Source organism: Diabrotica undecimpunctata, chromosome 5, assembly GCF_040954645.1.
Source record: "Diabrotica undecimpunctata isolate CICGRU chromosome 5, icDiaUnde3, whole genome shotgun sequence".
Lineage (NCBI taxonomy): Eukaryota > Metazoa > Arthropoda > Insecta > Coleoptera > Chrysomelidae > Diabrotica > Diabrotica undecimpunctata.
The window spans coordinates 14,214,742-14,235,349 of NC_092807.1; the positions used below are offsets into that span (position 1 = coordinate 14,214,742).

At 33.7% G+C, this 20,608-nt stretch overlaps 1 protein-coding gene across 3 annotated transcripts in view; it reads right to left on the reverse strand.

Annotated features, from left to right (window-relative positions):
* Usp20-33 (Ubiquitin specific protease 20/33) overlaps window positions 1-20,608 on the reverse strand; it is a 39,142-nt gene that overhangs the window by 14,551 nt on the left and 3,983 nt on the right. For all 3 annotated transcript variants that reach the window (XM_072531542.1, XM_072531543.1, XM_072531544.1), the window contains 7 exons: window positions 19,315-19,504; window positions 17,181-17,510; window positions 12,678-13,109; window positions 12,370-12,606; window positions 3,526-3,731; window positions 785-931; window positions 258-553 (listed from right to left, as the gene is read on the reverse strand). In XM_072531542.1, the coding sequence (XP_072387643.1) occupies window positions 258-553; window positions 785-931; window positions 3,526-3,731; window positions 12,370-12,606; window positions 12,678-13,109; window positions 17,181-17,510; window positions 19,315-19,504 (1,838 nt within the window). The remainder of the gene's footprint in view (window positions 1-257; window positions 554-784; window positions 932-3,525; window positions 3,732-12,369; window positions 12,607-12,677; window positions 13,110-17,180; window positions 17,511-19,314; window positions 19,505-20,608) is intronic.

Consider the following 20,608-nt stretch of genomic DNA (forward strand, 5'->3'; position numbering starts at 1 on the left):
CATTAAAACTGCTTCGGGATTTGAAGGATCTTTCTGATTCAACAGTTTTCCATAAAAGATGAAGACTACTACATTATTAGGGGTAGTCCATACTTTATTTTACATCGTCAAAACTGGCGTAGTGTATTAGAGATCAACGCCATCAAGAGAATTCCATATACCACACTAGGGCGTTGCGGAAAGGATATTTTTGGTCACAGTTTTAAAAATATGAAATGTTCAACTTTGACAAGCTAAAACATCAACAAAAAACTTACCTATTAATCCATTGTTTAGAAATATATGTCCTCTTCATAACTTCATTGACATTCTTCTCGGCAGTATTTTCTAAAATCTTTTCGGCACTTTCTCTAATAACTTCGGCACTAGTATTGACTTTTTGGTAAAATAGAACGTAGGCTTCGCACCCTTGTACTTTGTCCGCAGACACTTTGGTAACATACTGGTCGTCGAATTCGTACCACTGGCCACAATTTAAGGCGAAACAGGTGTAATGCCCACCGCCGGCGGTCCCGTGGTGGCATATTACGGAAAATAATTCGTACGAAGATACCTAAAAACATAAATAAATTGTATAATTAAGTACTAACTGTCTTCTTAGTACTCTTCGGTACTCTTTGTCAAGACGAATAATCGACTTTATACACTACACAAAAATGATTAAAACTTAGTGCTTGATGCTGCTAATAATGGTGGCGTCATATTTGACGTTTCTATGACAGTGTTGCCAAATAACCTTATACTTTTATTTTAATGAATAAGTAAAAAATCTAACTAGACTTACCTTAGAAACACAGTCCGTGTGGAGATACGGTCGCATTTCCAAACCTTTTAAAGGAAAACTAACTACAGAGGAAATTTTGCTACTAAACATCAGTTCATGTCTAAATCGTTTAAGATGTATACATAGAACTTCAGGTAATTGTAAAACCTAAAAACAAATTAACAGTTAATAAGAAAAATATTAGATCTCACGGCAATAAAGAATACTCTATACAATAAGTGGAAAACATTCTTCTTCTTAACATGCCATACTCCAAAGTGCGTAGGTGACTATCTCATTACTAGAATTCTGTTCTTGGCGGCGTGACACAGCTCGCCTGTATTGTGTATTCCTGTCCATTCTTTAATATTCCTTAACCAGGATAATTGTTTGCGGCCGGCTCCTCTCCTACCTTCGATCTTCCCTTGTAGGATTAACTGTGGTATTTCATATTTTGCTCCTCTCAATATGTGCCCAAGGTAACCAATCTTGCGTTTTTTAATTAATTCAAAGAGTTTTCTTTCCACTCCGGCTCTCTTAAGGACGTCATCGTTTCGAACTCTATCCACCCAAGGTATGCGCATCATTCTTCTCAATGACCACATTTCAAATGCTTCAAGTTTGTTGATAGATGTTTTTTTCAAAGTCCACGTTTCCATGCCATAAAGCAAGATGGACCATATGTAGCACGACCATTCTGTAGCGTATTTCGAAATTTAGGTTTTGATTACATAGGAGCGGTCTGAATTTCACAAAACCTTGTCTTGCCATTTGTATTCGGGTTGTTATCTCTTGTTGTGGATCCGATTGGTCATTGATTGTGGTGCCAAAGTATTTAAAAGTTTTCACGCGTTTTATAGGATCGTCACCTATGCATATTATCGGGTTTTCTGGAGGGTTTCTGCTAATGACCATATATTTCGTTTTCAAAATGTTGATTTTGAGGCCATATTTTTTACCTATGCTATTCACCCTATCAAGTAATAACTGCTGATCTTCCAAATTATCAGTTATAATCACTGTGTCGTCCGCATAGCGTAAGTTGCTAATTGGTATGCCGTTCACCTTAATGCCTAATTCCGTGTCTTCTAATGCTTCCGCAAATATATTTTCAACATATAAATTAAAAAGCATCGGAGAGAGTATGCAGCCTTGGCGGACACCTTTCCGGATTTCAAATTCATCCGTATATTGGTCTTGATCAATCCTCACCTTTGCCATTTGGTTCCAGTATAGATTCTGAATAATTCTAATCTCCTTCTGGTCAATGTTGGCCCTATGTAGTAGTTCCATCATGATATGTTTAACATTGTCAAATGCCTTCTCGTAGTCGATGAAGGTGAGGTAGACATCTTTTCGTTGATCTAAACAGTTTTGTATTAAGGTGTTCAAACATAAAATTGCCTCTCTTGTTCCTTAACGGAAAACATTACTTAACAGCAAAAATTAACACAAAATGCCAAGTCGAAAATGAATATTTCGTGAAACTGAATTCATACATAAAAGGAAACGAATGCACATTCATGTATATTCCAACTGGTATGAATTTTTGCAAATTTTGACTGTTCTGCAGACAAAACATGTCAAATTTTGTCCCTTTAACCTTATTAGCACAGTATCGGTGAAGATCAATGTGCCACGAATATCTGCCAATCTTCTAACTAGAGCTGTGCAGTAAGTGGTTGTTCGCGTAAAATGTGGAAGACGAAGAAAACGATTTTCAACAATTATCAGTAGTTGATCGTCCCGTTCCCTCTCTAGCTTAGTCCAAGAAAGTAAGTTTTCGTGAGAAATGACCACAGAAAAATAATTGAATGTACGTACGGGTTGTCTCACGATATTAGAACATCTTCTAGCACAAGTTTGCTATCGCTTTGATGCATTTAAAATAGTATATGGAATTTGTGAATATCTGCGTTTGAGTTGGTAAACAACACAGCGCTATGATGTCCTTTCGGCCTACCGTGGCCTCATCAGACGCTGGGGCTGAACACAGAATCAAACACGAAATACCAACAAACGTCTTCTAACTGTTTCCCACTCAAATGGTAGCTTTAAAGTAGATGGATCCTTTGTAAGTTACACTCTTAAGTGTAAAACAGTTGGGATTATGCTTTTTACTCCTCTCTGTCAAGTATGATGAGGTTGACCAACTGTTCGGTAACATAATTTGGTTTAAAGTTTGTAGGCATTTCAGTTTGCATATTCAAATTACATATATTGATACTGTCATGTGATATCTCGTATTTCGCAATAATTAATAACGAATATAAGGTGTAGTGCCTTTTTGGTAGTCGCCTTGTTTGTTTTTTCTATCTCAATATAATCCTTATCCCCTCCTCTTTCATTTATGGCATCACACACCCCGAACGGACCAATAACAACGGAGATATGTTGTAATGTCGGCGCTGGGGTTTTCATTAAGGACAGACTGACAGAAATTATATGTATATATTGATGCATAAAAAACTCATTTTTAGTTTTACAGTCAATGTATTTAAAATATCTCCATTATCTCCAAATGATCCTCATTTTTTTAAAATTTTTTTCAAATATTTAATATTTATTTAATTTTATATAGAAACACTAACAATTTTTTTAAATAAAACATGTGTATATGATTTTAATTTGATATTTTATGACAAGAACTATAGAAGAATAAACCTTAACAGCAGATCTTTGTATCAAATAATAAGTAAGTTAGATTTTTCTACATTACTTCAATAGGTTCTTTATATATAAATTAAATGTATAGTACTTACTTTACTGAACTTAATACCGTTCCTTAATTTATTACACTTTTCGCAACTGTACATATTATCCCCTTTCAGCTCGTCAGTACTAAAAAATGCAGCTAAACAGTCATGTAGTGTTACAGTCGGACCGTAAAACCAACTCCTCAACCACGCCAGTATCCACGTCATCCATCCGTCTTGTACCGGCATTAGAGCCTCCGAACAGGTTGCGCCTACCAAAATAAATACATACTTGAAAAATGTGTAATTTATCTGTATAAAAGACTATTACGTCAAGTCACACCGTTTGTCCAGTAAACTAACGACGCCATCTAGGAAAGAAATTTGAACTACCACCATTTACAATTTCAATCATTGTTTGTTCTTAAAACGATAAGTTTAATTATTAATATTTGTAAGGTACGATTTGATACAAAATAATTTAAAGTTTTATGTTAGTTTAGATTTAAAATTCTAGCGTCACTCTGACATATAAAATATTTATTTGTCAAATAAGGTACTGAATAAAAAGTTATCTGGAAAATAAATTATATTTATTGTAGTTCGTTATTATGTTGTAGGTTATCGTTAAATCAAAAATATAACCTAAATATTGTTGTTTAGTGTAGGTTAGAGACATGGTATTAAAAGATTTAATGAAATCGGAGAGTATGATCAGTATGATGTTTAATGTTTATAAACTTAGTGCGAGAGAATATAATATTTGATACAGAATTCAACATTTTAATTTTTATAATAAAGACTTTTTTAAAAGGTTAAGATTAAGTAAACCGACAGTGATCTATATTCTGAGAAAATATTGTAAATAGTTGTTAATAAATGATTATATGAGTAGGTGTAAACAAATTTTCATTTATTTAGTTTAGGTATTCAATATTTTCATAATCATGATAATTAAAAAATGGATTAATTAACCTTTTTCAAGAGATATTGGTGTAAGTGAGAGTAAGTTTTTATACAAAACATCCAGAATGTAATAGGAAATTTTCAACACTTTCAATAAATCTTCTTTATAATATATGTAACAATAAAACACTGAAAACTTTGTTTTCAAAACTTCCACAAAATTTATTTTAAATTCTTATCACTACAGCTGTTTCGGCTAATTGCCTTTCTCAAGTGATCCGTTTTTGGCATGGGTTTACACTTTATAGTCTCTAATGAAATACAATCCACAAGGAATCTACGTTCCTGTATTTGGCTGTATACCATATATTAAAAAAATTTATTAAAAATCCTTTGTAAAAGGTATATATTTTGCATAATATATAAAATATATACCTTTTACAAAGGATTTTTAATAAATTTTTTTTTTCTAATGAAATAGGTTGAGGAGGGGAGAACTGTTTGTCTCAAGCTGGTCATTCAGAATTATATCTGTCTTTTTTAATTTGTTGATTTCCATAGATTCTAACAAAGATAGCTTAAGGCCTTTATTTTGAATGTGTAGAATTTTAAATTCGTCATTAAAAGAATGATTATGATCTAGAATGTGAAGTGCGTATGTAGAATCGGTTTTTCTATTATTGAAAGCCCTTTTATGTTCTGCTATTCGTTTATTAAAATTTCTACCTGTTTGACCAATGTAAGTTTTTGGGCAGTCGCCACATTTAAGTTTGTACACACCACTGTGAAAGTATTTTTTATGTTGGCTCTTGTTGTTTTTAATATATTTCCCTAGGTTGTTATTTGTTCTGAAAGCTGGTGTTATTCCTTTCTTTTTTATGTGTTTGGCTATTTTTGTTGATATTTTGCCTGTATATGTAATCGAGTAGAAGGTACTGGGTTTTTTCTCTGGTGGTGGAAATACTAAGTTCAGGGCTTTCTTGTGTAGTTTTTGATTTAACATTTTATTAATTGTTTGTTCGTTGTATCCATTGTTTACTGCTATTTGCTTAATGATATTTAATTCTGTCTCAAAATTGTATTTTGACATAGGAATTGCTGTTAATCTATGTAACATACTATGATAGGCTGCCAGTTTATGTTGTGTGGGATGGGATGATGAATTGTGAATAGTCGTGTCAGTATGGGTAGGTTTATGAAATATGGAGAAGTCATGTTTGTTTTTAAGTCTGGTAATTTTTAAATCTAAAAAATTTATGGATTGATTTTGTTCTGTTTCTATTGTAAATTCAATATGACTATAAAGCGAATTAATATACGATAAAAATTGGTCGAGTTGCCCGTTAGTTCCTGTGAAACATACCAGTACGTCGTCTACTAGGAACTAACAGGCAACTCGACCAATTTTTATCGTATATTAATTCTCTTCATAGTCATATTGAATTTACAATAGAAACAGAACAAAATCAATCCATAAATTTTTTAGATTTAAAAATTACCAGACTTAAAAACAAACATGACTTCTCCATATTTCATAAACCTACCCATACTGACACGACTATTCACAATTCATCATCCCATCCCACACAACATAAACTGGCAGCTTATCATAGTATGTTACATAGATTAACAGCAATTCCTATGTCAAAATACAATTTTGAGACAGAATTAAATATTAAATATCATTAAGCAAATAGCAGTAAACAATGGATACAACGAACAAACAATTAATAAAATGTTAAATCAAAAACTACACAAGAAAGTCCTGAACTTAGTATTTCCACCACCAGAGAAAAAACCCAGTACCTTCTACTCGATTACATATACAGGCAAAATATCAACAAAAATAGCCAAACACATAAAAAAGAAAGGAATAACACCAGCTTTCAGAACAAATAACAACCTAGGGAAATATATTAAAAACAACAAGAGCCAACATAAAAGACACTTTCACAGTGGTGTGTACAAACTTAAATGTGGCGACTGCCCAAAAACTTACATTGGTCAAACAGGTAGAAATTTTAATAAACGAATAGCAGAACATAAAAGGGCTTTCAATAATAGAAAAACCGATTCTACATACGCACTTCACCTTCTAGATCATAATCATTCTTTTAATGACGAATTTAAAATTCTACACATTCAAAATAAAGGCCTTAAGCTATCTTTGAAGCTATAATGACCAGCTTGAGACAAATAGTTCTCCCCTCCTCAACCTATTTCATTAGAGACTATAAAGTGTAAACCCATGCCAAAAACAGATCACTTGAGAAAGGTAATTAGCCGAAACAGCTGTAGTGATAAGAATTTAAAATAAATTTTGTGGAAGTTTTGAAAACAAAGTTTTCAGTGTTTTATTGTTACATAAAATGAATTTCCATCAAGTAACGGTCGAATCCATCAATTATAATATATGTAATATTGATTTTAAATTCTGACAATTTCGTGATACTTCTTGGATATGTTTTTCTAGGTGCCTACCAGGTAGGAATAAATAATTCTGTATTCTTGATAAGAAGTTTAAATGGAGATAATAGAAATGGGTTCTTACAAGGAGATTCTGATTTTTAAGAAATTCACTAAACAATCCAATTTCTATAATGAATTTCATATTAGAACCAGATATGCAACATAATTTTTTATGAATGGAAGAGAAGGTTTAGGTACTAGGAAGTGGATGTAAGGTTGAAAAGATTCAACCGTTCTCATCTACAGCAACATTCTACGAGTATAACCTAGCGAGAGATCAAAATTAAGATAATTTTGAAAATGAATTGCTAAATAAAGATATTAAGATGAAGATGTTTGAGCTAACCTTATATAATATTTTAGTGTTATGGAAAAACCTGAGAAGAATCATGTAACGTTATGAACGTCACATTTTTATTAACTTATATTTAAATAACTATTTTATTTTAATTTCTTTATTAATTTATTAATTCCTGCCTTCAGATTCGTTTTTACTATTTTTTCTTCAAAAAGTAGTTGGCGCCGTCTGTCTTTCTTTTCTTTCTCTTTCTGTCTCGTAGAATAAAAATTCGCCCTCTCTCTTTCTGTCCGGTAGACTAGATATTCTGTTCTGTGTTGGCAGAAAAGCTAATTCTATCATAGGCTTACGTCCTATGTCATCTGTGCTAACTTCATTTCAATCTCCCACTTAATTTCTGTCAACCAGCTTTTCTGACATAGTGGGATATGTTTTTTGTCTATAATTAAAATTTATAAAAGAAGGTAAGAATTATAATAAGCTTCAGTTTATGGTCTGCAACATTCTCTTGGGTTTTTTTTGGCCGTATTCCTAATTTTATTGGCTGTATTGAAACACTATTGGAGACTATGGAATATCTGGATATTCATAGAAGATTTTACTAAATATTTTATGAAACAATTTCTGGAATAACTGCACCTAACCACTTAATTGGGCGAGAGTACCACAAAAGTAACCACAAAATATAACAATAGGAGAATACAACATAGAGGGGGTAAAAAACTTTATATACTTGGGATCCCTAGTCACGTCTGATAATAACGTTACGGAGGAAGTGAAGAGGCGAATATTTATTGCAAATAAATGTTACCATGGCTTAATTAGACACCTAAGATCAGATAACGTCGCAAGAAAGACAAAATGCCAAATATATAAAACCCTAATAAGACCGGTACTCACATATGGCTCAGAAACCTGGACACTCACTAAAAGAGAGGAAACGTTGTTAGCCACCTTCGAAAGAAAAATCTTGCGACACATATATAAGGGCACAAAAGAAAACGGAATATGGCGAAGACGATACAACTCTGAACTATACAAAATATACCAGGATCCGGATATTATAACATTCATTAAAATAGGACGGCTGCGTTGGATAGGACATGTAGAAAGAATGGAAGAAGGCGAAATACCAAACAAAATATTCAAACAGATGCCAGTAGGAAAAAGAACAAGAGGAAGACCGAAACTGAGATAATTAGAACAAATAGAAAATTATATAACAACCTTAAAAATAAAAAACTGGAGAAAAAAAGCACGAAACAGATCAGAATGGAGAAGAATCCTGGAACAGGCCAAGACCCAAAAAGGGTTGTCGAGCCAGTGATGATGATGATGATAACCACTTAATTGGGAGGCCACAGATATTTAGTAGCAAGCGCCCCATCGATGCCATGATGCCATAATCGTATCATTCGAATTTATTTAATGTAAAGCATTGTTTGTTTTTGCCTACTTAAATATATTTTTTTTATTTTTAATAAATATGATTAGTTAAGTAATTGTTTTATTTGCTATCAGCTAGGGGTTCACGGTTTAATTCATAGTTTAAGACAAGACGAACTAACACTTGAGATACTGAGCTAGGCGAAGCATAGACGATAAGCTCCCATGGTTGATTGAGGTATTATTTTATAATAGTATTTCAATTCTTTTTGTTAGTCTTATCGTTACAATCATTAAACATTTATTATTTTTTTATTCGTTATTAAATTTTTCTTCACATAATTTAATTTATTCCTGTTACCACAAATTGTATAATCAAAAGAGATATTAAAACATTATTGTGATTTTTTTGACAATTAATTAAATATTGGTATGTTACGAAATAAATTTTACATTTATCTTACAGATAAGTAACCGCAACATAATTTGACGTGAAAAGACGGGTACATAAATAAATGTCTATTCTTCAGATAACTATCTGTCAGATAGGACAATATTTATCTGGAGGTGAAAAGACCGGCCTTTTCATGCAAGAAGTTTATGATTTTAAAAATTTAATTTTTAAATCTTTTGAAAATTTTGTTGATCGTAAAAAATTGGCTGCGAATTTGGTGATCGGTAAAAAATATAATACAAAACTCGAGCTTCACCAACAAATAAATTGCTAAACTAGAATTACGCTAGTTCCACTTATCTCCAAAAGTGACTTATTTGTTATGAAAGTTGTACAAAAGATTAAAATATTATTCTGTTGTCATCCTAGCCTTAAATAGGAGGAAGACAGAAAAAATTAAGGGGAGTGATTGTAGATGCAATTGATTGGATCCCCCGTCGCATATTGACGGAAAAAATCACTGATATTTTATAAATAATTAAATAAATTTACCAATATACACTAATACGTACACATTACACGCATATATTATTACTATTATACATTTAATTTTAACCCATTAGCGCCCACCGTTACTATATGGTAACGTAAAACACATGATTTTTAAAAATTCTGCGGTACGCCCATGGAACTAGTCAGCGACATATTTTGAAAACTATCGTTTCTAGGAATACTTCAGGCACCCATAAAACGTAACGGATTCGTATTTTAGTCTTCTCTCAACCGTCGAGAGATAATCATATGACAGTGTGGTTTGAGTTTATAGAAAAAGATGGACGTCCGTTTTGCGTAAGTAATTTTTGACAGTCTTCTAGTAACTATATTTGCATATTTAAAAAAAAACTAAGTTTATTATACTCCAACTTATTATAAATTGTTGTATTTTATCAACAATTAAATGTAGCGAATTCGGTAGGAATAGTCAAAGTACGCCGTTACCATATGGTTGCGGTGGGCGCTTACGGAGTCATAATTTAATTTTTTTTCAGTCGTGGATTTTCGTTAGCAGAAGCGCTAGATATGGTTTACGGTGACGAAAATTAGCTGAGCAAGTCGATAATATTTTTATAACACCGCCAGATGTAAATGGTGCTGATACAGACGAGGATTCTGCGAATGAAGATGAAGGTGGATTCATAAATAACCTAACAGGTGCTTAGTTGTACAAATAATGATATACGTACATATTATAATTGTTTATTTTTACAGGTAGGCAGCTACGAGCGCAGGCAGAAATACAACTTTCTAGCAACGAAAGGATCGGTACTGACAATGAAGAAGTGCAGACAGATGTAAGCATAACCAGTAATTTTTTAATTTGCTTAGGTTTAAAATTTATTTCTATTACAGTTACAAGCAGTAGTGGAGACACCCGAAAGAGAAACTAGAGCATCGTTTCAACTATGGCAAAATGAAAGAAAATATGTATTAATGAAAAACTGTGCTTGGGTTCAAGGAGACTTACAGTCTGCAAGTTTTTCGTTTCCAGAAGAAGATTATTCTAGGTATGAAAATCTTATGTTCAGTATATTTTTTGATGATGAGACAGTAAACTACTTAGCGGAAGAATCCCAACGATATGCACAATTTGTAAACCAAACTGACCCATGCATTACATCTGGAGAAATACGTTGTTTTATAGGTATTCTCCTGCTATCGGGGTACAATCCATTACCATCGAAGAGAATGTATTGGGATACTCATGATGATGTAAAGAACACTTTAGTTTCTAATTCAATGAGACGAAATAGATTTCTGCAAATTCAAAGGTTTTTGCATTTCGCAGATAATACAAAGCCTAATATTAGTGACAAAGCATGGAAAATTCGACCATTGATTGACAGAGTAAAAACAAAATGTCTTGAAAATTTTGTTCCAACAAAAAATCTATCATATGACGAGTCTATGATAAAGTATTATGGCCGCCATCAATGTAAACAATTTATACGAAATAAACCAATCCGCTTTGGTTATAAAATGTGGTCGCTAAATACTTCTACTGGATATCTGGTAAACTTTGACCTATACCAAGGAAGAAATCCACGTTCAAATGAACAATACGATAAACTTTTTGGCAAGTGTTCATCCCCTTTGGTGCGAATGCTTGAAAGATAAATCACTCAGATTTACACTACAATTTACACGTTGACAACCTATTTTTAGGATTTAATTTATTTAGTTACCTACGATTTTTGGGGTACGGCACAATTGTAACAATTAGAGAAAACAGAATTCCATCTAGCTGTCCCTTGGAAAAAAAGAAGGAGTTTTCTAAAAGAAATCGTGGCTATTCACAACATACAATAGAAAAAAACAGCGGTATCTTACTGGTGCGATGGAAAGATAACTCTGTTGTCACAATGGCATCTACGAGTTGTGGTGGTTCAGCATTGGGCACGGTAAAAAGATTTTCTCATGAAGAAAAACGCCATATTCAAGTAAGTCGGCCTCACTGTATTGCTGAATACAATAAAAATATGGGGGGTACCGACTTGATGGATCAAGGTGTTTCAACCTACCGAGTAGCAATTCGCAGTAAAAAATGGTTACTGGCCAATTGTAACATGGTTGTTGGATGTTGCAGTCCATAATTCATGGCATTTATATAAAAAAATAAAAAAGATATATCCTTGCTATCGTTTAGGAGAGAATTGGCCCAAGTTCTTCTCGCAAGATATGGAAGTCCTCCCTTATATACAGGAAGACCTACTCTACATAGACAGAACTTGCCAGATCTTCGTTTTGATCGCATCGATCATTTCGTTACACCAAGCAGTAGAAGGCGATGTGCTGGTGAAGGATGTACAACATCTGGACGAACAATGTGCCAAAAATGCAACGTTGGTTTGTGTGTTAATTGTTTTATAGGATACCACACCAGACGATAAAATATTCTCAAATAAATATTTAAAAAAAAAATTTTATTTCAACGATCCTAAAAATTCCTTAAGCGCCCAGCGTTACCATATGGTAACACCATGTAATTTTTTTAAAAAAAGACATGAAACCGAAAAACTTATTTTTTTGGATTAAATTATTAACATTTTCATCTAATTAACCCTAAAAGTAAAGATTTTCAAAAAAAACAAAAAAAAGACTGCACACTGCAGTTGCTGTCGGCAGCATTTGCTGTCGTATTGATTCCGAAGTCAGCAGCAGCTACTTCAGTTACGTGGCGGCATAAACAGACGACATAAGGTTGGGCATTACATAAAAAAATATGGATTACGAAATGCTGCAAGTTTTAATGCAAGAAGAAGAAGATGACGACGATTTGCTATTGTATTATTACCATCATTATCAGCACAAATGTGTTAAATAAGAACACACCTTTTACTGATTTTGGTCAAATTTAAGAAAAAGTGAATAATTTTATTACACAAGGAAATTAACATACCTGTACTAATTGGTTGTGAAGATGTCCTTCCATGTAACACCACCAAATGATCTCTCGATGGAATGGGAAGTGAGAGGTCCTGGAATGTTTCTACCTTGCTAGATACCCTATCACATGTTAAACATTGAACGGAAGATAATAACTTTCCGTCAAATATATCAGAAATAATCGAACGGTACTTTGGTTGTTTCTTATTCGGGAGATTTGAATTGGAATTCGATGTTGTTGGTTGAGAATCTAGAAAAAGTTAGATAAGAAGATATGGATGTCTTTGGACAAAGATAACTATGAGTAAATCACTTACTTACCTATCACAGTAGTACTCTGCATCCTTTGCCTCTGCCGCCTATTAGGACTACCACATCGACTCAACCTCCTCTTTGGCTGACTAGGTTGCCTCTCCGTGTCATCACTTAAACTCGACCTCTCGCTAACCCCAGAATCGCACGTTTCGTATTCCCCTTCGCTAGAATCATAACTAGCGGGAGATGATACGAAAGGAACGGAAGTGGGCTCCTCCATCGCCAGACTGAAAGTGTCGGCATCGGGAGCAGAACCACTCGATGAGGTCGAATTCCAGTTGGTACTGTTCAGATTTGTTGGAGAGGGTAATTCCGGTGGGGCGAGCTGTTTGAGTTCTTCGTGAAGTTGGTCCATAAAGTTTCGAAGGAATTCTTGGGTGTCGTGTTGCTGGTAGCCCCGAAACATTGCGTGAACGTTACGGATGCCGTACAGAATACCTAGGTATTAGAATAATTTATATTACATTAAAGTTGAATCAAACGTTATAAGTAGTTTTAGTGACTATTAAAAGAAGGAGCAGTCATAATGACTGCTCTACCGCTATCCAATGAAGTAAAACTAGATTGAAACGTGTCATTGTATGAACGAAGAGAGACTTCTGGAGAGAAAAAACAGATATGTTAAGGTTGATTTGCATCCTCAATTAGTTTGTTTCTGATCCGAGAGATGGCTCTACTGCGGCATGCTGCTATGGTAAAATTTTCAACATAATTGTAGATTTTTACATAATGACTGTAATATTTACAAACCCTAACATAAATTACAATTTTCTATCGTTACATCAATTGGCTGAGTTGCCAAATTGTGTAGACAGTAATTTTATCAAATAAAGTTAAAGCCATGTACAAAGACAGCTTTTCCATTTAATGCTGATAACTTTATTACTAAAGAACATCCCAGAGGTACTTTTCAGTGCGTCATTAATTATGACGTCATAGAATGAATTAGGTGTGTCGAGAATTATTTCATATAATTATTGAAGAATCTGACAGATGCCAGGATCGTACTTAGCCACAGGTCAAAAGCTTGTGGAATTGTTAGTATTTTTATTGCAAGATCATCTGAGTAGATTTGATTATTACAAATATGTTAAGATATATTTTTTTTGTAATGGGGGTAATCCCGTATATTAACAAAAATAAAAAGTAAACAATATTGTTTATTAAATTTATAAATATGGAAATATTTAAAATCGACGACAAAATGATTCATTTATTGAATTTTTGTATCTTCTTCTTCTCAAGGCAATCAGGCGTCAAGGCGTCTGCGCGTCGAAAGTTGGCAATCATCACAGCGATTTTTAATTATAAGACCGCGGCTCTAAATAAGTCGCTATTACATGAGTTACATCTCCTTCCTATGGATCTTTCTCTCCGGATTTTCCTTGCATAATGACCTGGAGTATTAGATATTTATCTCCTCTCATCACATGACCCATATATCCCACTTTTCTCCTCTTAATTTTAGTACTTCTCTATCCTTATGCATACGTCACATTACCTCAACGTTGGTTATTCCATCTACCCATGAGATCTCTAGTACTCTTCGGTACATCCGCATGTCGAATGCCTTCAGTCTCCTCACGTCAATTTTCTTTAGTGTCCACGCTTCCACACCGTATTATAATAAGGATTGCACATAGCACCTCAGCAGTCATATTTTTAACTTAAGGTTTAAGTTTCTACAGCAGAGAAGCCTCTGTATTTTTGTAAATGCGCTTCTGGCCTGTTCGATTCTGATTCGTATTTCTTAAGAGCTGTCATTGTTTTCATTAATAGTTGTATATAGGTATTTGAATTCTCTTACTATTTCAATAGGCTGATTCTGTACATATATTTCACGAATGTCCTGAGTTGTCTTTGTTATTATCATATATTTCTTGCTCTGTTGAGTGATGGTCCATATTCTTCTTCGCTTACTGCGGTCACCTAATTAAGAAGTATCTGTAGGTCTTCATGTAATTCGGCTAAAAGAACTGTATCATCAGCGTATGTCAGGTTATTTATGGTCATGTCATTAATTCTAATGCCTACATTTCGTTAATCCATTGCCTTACTTAATATGTCTTCCGAGTATATATTAAATAATACTGGTGAATGTATACACCCTTGTCGAACAACTCTTTGTACTTCTATTTCTTCTGATGTTATGTCTTCTATTCTAACTACTGATTTTTGGCCATAGTATAAGTTACACAAATAAGACTGTTTTCAAAAATTTCTTAGGTAACTTATAAATTAATTACATAAATAAAATATAATTCTAATCATAAAAACTATTTATTCACTAATTCGTAATAATAATAGTTTATTAAAAACACTGAAAAGTAGAATTTGAATATCAGTGTAATAGAAAATTATAGAAAAATACTGGCAGTGGAGAGTTTCCTTAAAGATATATCCTTAAACGAATTCATGGTGAAATATTTCGGCCATAACCTAGCAAAACATTCATTAGAGAAGAAATTTCTAACGCCTCAGCAACACGCTGAAATAAACAGTAAATAAAGCAATTTTATTTTCAGGGTAATAAAATACTTAATTAATAATTAAATACTTCACGAACAGCAGAAATTGGTAATAATGTTTGTCCAGCTTCCTTTTCCAATTGAAAATATCCAAGTAATTTTAATATTAGTACTTGTTCTTTTTCAGTATATCTTGTCATCTTGGCCTTACACAAATACAAACAAACACCCAATACTTTGTACAAATACTGACCTGAACGACAGCCGTCACTTGCTGTTCAACACTTCGAAAGAATGGCCAGCATGGACGAAGTTTTACGTCAACTGTCAGTAATAGGCGTATTTGATTGGCTAGAGAAAGCGCGCATTTAAATATCAACGAATCAAACGTAGGTTAGGAAAGAACCGCTTATGTATGTAAGCTTATTCTAACGCTGCAATATAGTTCTGTTTAATCACGGAACTACCGCTTTTTACGTCACACCCAACTTAATGCATTAGAAAGAAATCGAAAAACTGTGACGCACTGAAAAGTACCTCTGGGATGTTCTATAGTAGATCAAGTAAACGAAGATATCTTTTACATTCTCAATGGGAATATAACATGTCGCACAGTGAATTTATTGAAAAACATGTTTTAATAATTTTTGTTTAATTTTTTGTGACATCTAATGTAGGTTTACCAAATAATCAAAGTTATGCCTTTGCGAGAACATATTGTTATTAGAAAAATAGGGTTCCATCCACACATATCATTGAAAAATGATTCATGTTATCTAAACACTGTTATCAACAAAGAAATATGTAGGTACTGTGACGGCGATATCTGTGAAGATCGTATTACCATTAAATTATTCATATAATATTACATTTTTGTTGATAATTAATGTCGCTAGAAGATTCACATAGTGTTTATCCCTGTTCCTATGAATTGATTTTTTCATTCCACATGCAGGCAACTTCTTTGTCAAATGCAAAGTATCCAGTTTTTTTTACATGACATTTATGACTCTCTAAGGATTTCACTTCGGTTATAAAGTGGCTGATATCGACTATTCTTCTTTCAGAAAGAATATTTATATTTAGTTTATTATCGAACGCACCCGTTACTTGCACTATTTCAAGTTCCAAATCTTGCGTATTGGAATATAATGTTGGGGTTGTCTGACCACTGAATGATGCAATTTCTTTACATAATATTTTTTTTAAATCCACTTTTTAGATTGTTTGGATAATTTTGAACAAAAATCCCAAAAGTTGATGGTTCTCTTTTTATGAATGAAACAATTTAAAATTAAAAAAAAAACGAAATATGCTTATTTATTTGTAGCTTAATTATAAGCAGGAACATATTATTTTTTCCTATTGTGGCAAAACAGTACATTCAAAAATTTTCAAAAAATTTATAAGTATTTCTTATATATGTCTTCATAAGTATATATTTATGCTGTAAGAAAATTAAGAAACTTGTATGTTTGGTTTTCCCGCTTTATACTTGGAAAAAAGTAGTTTTTTTGAGTTTTTTCGAAAGTGAAAACATGAAGTTTGCTCAAAATTTGTCAAAATACTTCTAGTGATCACATATACCTTCTCAATTTTTTTCAAATTTTTTAAATGTGTAGTTTGTCTTTTGGGGGTGCAGATCAACCGTAATTAAATTTAAATTACTGAAATTTCTAGCATGGTGTTGGGCTGCAGCAACATCAGTATTGAGATTAGGCTTAAAATAAATGATATAGACAGTGTATCATAAGGCAAAGGAAAACCAACATGTATTTTTTTTTCTGCTACAATCTAATATAGAGAGCAATAAATATGTACATTGGATGTTAAAGCTGTATACGAAGCAAGAAAAATGTACAAAGCCTTTAAGTCAGTGAGATGCGATGAATGGACTAGAATGAACTAGAAGAGTTCAAATTCTTTTTTCTTCTTATTCGCTAGACTATTAGAGCAACAGCAAATAAAGTCTTAGTTATCTTAGGAATAAGAAACTTGATTGACATCAAATAACATGGTAATAAAATGTAAATGTAGTTACCTGAGGGTGAAACATAACCATGGTTAACCTTCTTAACCCAAATATCACGCATTAGTGCCTGATAAGTCCTACTCAGTCCCGGTTTCTTGCCGTCACTCAAGAGATGTACCATTTCCGTGCAGTCCAGAAAAAACTTCGTCAAGGGAGCCGTGTTGCTCAGTGCCTGCAGAGCGGCGTTCATATAACACGTATTTCCTATATTTTGCAAACCTACGAGTCCACAAGGACGCTCCGAAGCGTAGTCACGATATTCCTCTTCGCCGTCACTGGAATCCGATACGTCACCGCCCATTCCCACCGTCTGGCCTGCTGCCCTATCCAACATTGGTCCTAAAAAACACATCCTCATTATAGAAACAATTAAAAAGCGGGATGTGGCACTCCGTGAGTGACCGAAGAGGGGAAGTATAGCTTTCTTATCGTCTACGCAGGGAGCGATGATTTTTAATTTAATTTATTTTATTGTATTTGATTTTATTTTACTTTATTTTATGTTAATTTATTTTAATTAATTTAATTAATTTTATTAAGAAACACGCATGGGATTGCGTTTACTACTCCACGTAGTGTGTGGTCGCCTCTTCTGTCGTTTCATAGTATTTAACCGCGTATCTGTTCCATCCGCTCCACTGCACCGATCAATGCATGTCGTCCGTAGTCCACGATAAGAAAGCTATGTTTCCAACAAACATCCCTTTACATACAGAGTGACTGTTAAGTATGGAACGCACTAATTCTTGATTTATATAAATTTTGGTTAATTAGGATTTTGGAATACCTTCGATTTTATGGTAGTATTTACATTGTTGCTATAGATGCAAAAATAGGAAGACTAAGATGGGCATTACATCTGGCAAGATTATAGCAGAACAACCCTCCTAGAAGACCTAGAAGAATCCTTAAGTCACAACCTGTGGGAAGTAGAAGTAGGGGTAGGCCAAAACTCAGATGGAACGATGGTGTAGATGAGGATGGTAGAAAAATAGGCGTCGCAAACTGGCAACAGTTGGCAATGAATAGAATTGACTGGCGTAATAGACATGGGAAGGTCGAGGCTCTTTTATAGGGCTGTAGCACCAATGATGATGATGATTTACATTGTTGCAGCAGAAATGATGGAGAAAATACCGAAATACGACATAAAATTAACCCTGGGAGATTTAAATGCGAAAGTCGGTAGAGCAGAACTTTACAGGCATACAACAGGAGGGAAAAGTTTACATCAAAAAAGTAACCAGAACAGGATAAAATTGATAGAATTTGTAATGAAGAATAAAATGAAGATAATCAGTGCACAATTCGACCATAAAGACATATATAAAGTAACGTGGATATCCCCATATATGATAATTCGTCACACTTAAAACGAAAGGAAAGGAATACAAAATTGAAAATGTCAGCCAGTTCGAGTATTTGGGTGTACCAATAACGAATAAAGGGGAAGTAGAAAAAGAAATAGAAAAGAGACTATTAATAGGAAGTAGAGCAATGGGCTCATTAAACGATATTCTAAAAGCAAAAAATGTATGTAGGGGCAGCAAAAATTCAAATATATAATACAGTCATTCGGCCAGTGGCAGTGTATGCCTGTGAGACCTGGATTATGAATAAGAAAGATGAAATGAAAATCGAGATATGGGAAAGGAAGGTGTTGCAGAAGATTTTTGGTGGTGTTAAGAAGGCGGAGGGAAACTGGTGAAGAAGAACAAATAGAGAGATAATGGAGATGTATGGAAAACCCCTAAGTGTACAAAAAGTCAAAGCACAGAGAGTCCGGTGGTTAGGTCACATCACTCGAATGCCAGAGAAACGTTGTGTAAAAAAGACGCTTTTTGGAGAAGGCGGGGGTAAAATGAAGAGAGGAAGACCACGATAAAAGTGGTTAGAAGCAGTTAAAGGTGATTTAAATGGTATAGGAGTACAGAACTGTAGAGAGAGAGAAAGAGAGAGATAGATAGAGAGAGAGAGAGAGAGCAAACGACCAGAAGAAGTGGAAAAAATTAACATTAACGAAGAAAATATAAGTCAAGGGCATCAATGGCCTATATCTCTTATAATAATTTACATTGTTGTTAGATTTGCCAGAATTTATTTTTACACCAATACCTTGGAAAACATTTTGATGATAACTTACCTCTTTCCGGGGTATTTGTTCTAAGTGTACTATAACTTCCATGACCCGAGTCTCTGGATCTTGCGGTGAACGTGTCGACCTCTTGATCGCTGTCGTAGTTTTGGGAATCCATGAACACCTCTCTTTTACAATCGTAACACCATATTCTCCGAGTGGAGAGGTTCATATGAACACAGTGAGTGGGATTGTTCTATAAGAGAAAAACTAGATAATTAATGGCAACATTATTGAAGGAATATTTCCCTACATCAGTAATACTGTAGTGTTTGGTAATGAAGAAGAAATAATTCTCAATTCTTAATTCTATTTAATAATTGCCAAGTTAATACCAAAAAAATTCAAGTCATTTTTAAATCTAATTAAATATTATGTTTCTACAAAATTAGCACTATAGTTTGCCCAATATAAGTGAAAACACAAATTTAAGTTTGAGTTAAGTTATTATAGTAGTAATAAACTCCACTGTACCAGTTCCAAGTCTGAGGTCCCATCATTCAAGAGAGGGAAAGCAGTAACAACCTCAAAAAAAAAACAGAGCTGCTGATCGACCGAACGATAAAATATTTTTTAACTTATAGTCTGTTTCAAAAGGAAAAAATGAAATCATATCAACACAACAAACGATGGACAGTGTTTAACGTACACAAAAGGAACGAGGCAGCGTTGCTCAGGGTCGGAGAGATGTGTAGGTGGTCCTTGCGAGACTCTTATAACCACATAAACAAAAGAATTGGAGAGAAGAAAAGAAAAGAAATGTTGAATCAATAAAATAGAGATAAATATTATAAATAATTTGCTAAAAAGGGAGAGAGAAAAGAAATATTTTTTCTTCTGAAGAACTGATATATGGTAAAAGAGATGCTCTGAGATAAATAACTACAAGGGAAGCAATCAAGCCATTAAAGCATGGAAACTATTAAAAGATCTTAGAAAACACAATAAGGAACATGGAAGTATTTCATTAATTACAGCAGACAAATGGAAGGAATGTTACAAGTCTCTGCTGACAGAGCACAGGAAAAATTTTTTGACACAACAACCCTCCAATTTTAATTGACGGTTTCACAGAAAATGAAGACATATCCCCTGCAGAAGTTAAAAAGGCTACTCAACAAATGAAAACAGAAAGGCGCCTAGAGCTGTTAACACTCCGATACATCTAATTAAGGCAGCTTCTGGACAAGTATTTGAAATACCAGCAACTATATTTACGCGAGATCTAAAAGGAGAAATTTTCCCAAATAAATGGAAGAAAGCATTTAGTTCATCGATATACAAAAAAGGCAGTAGGTCA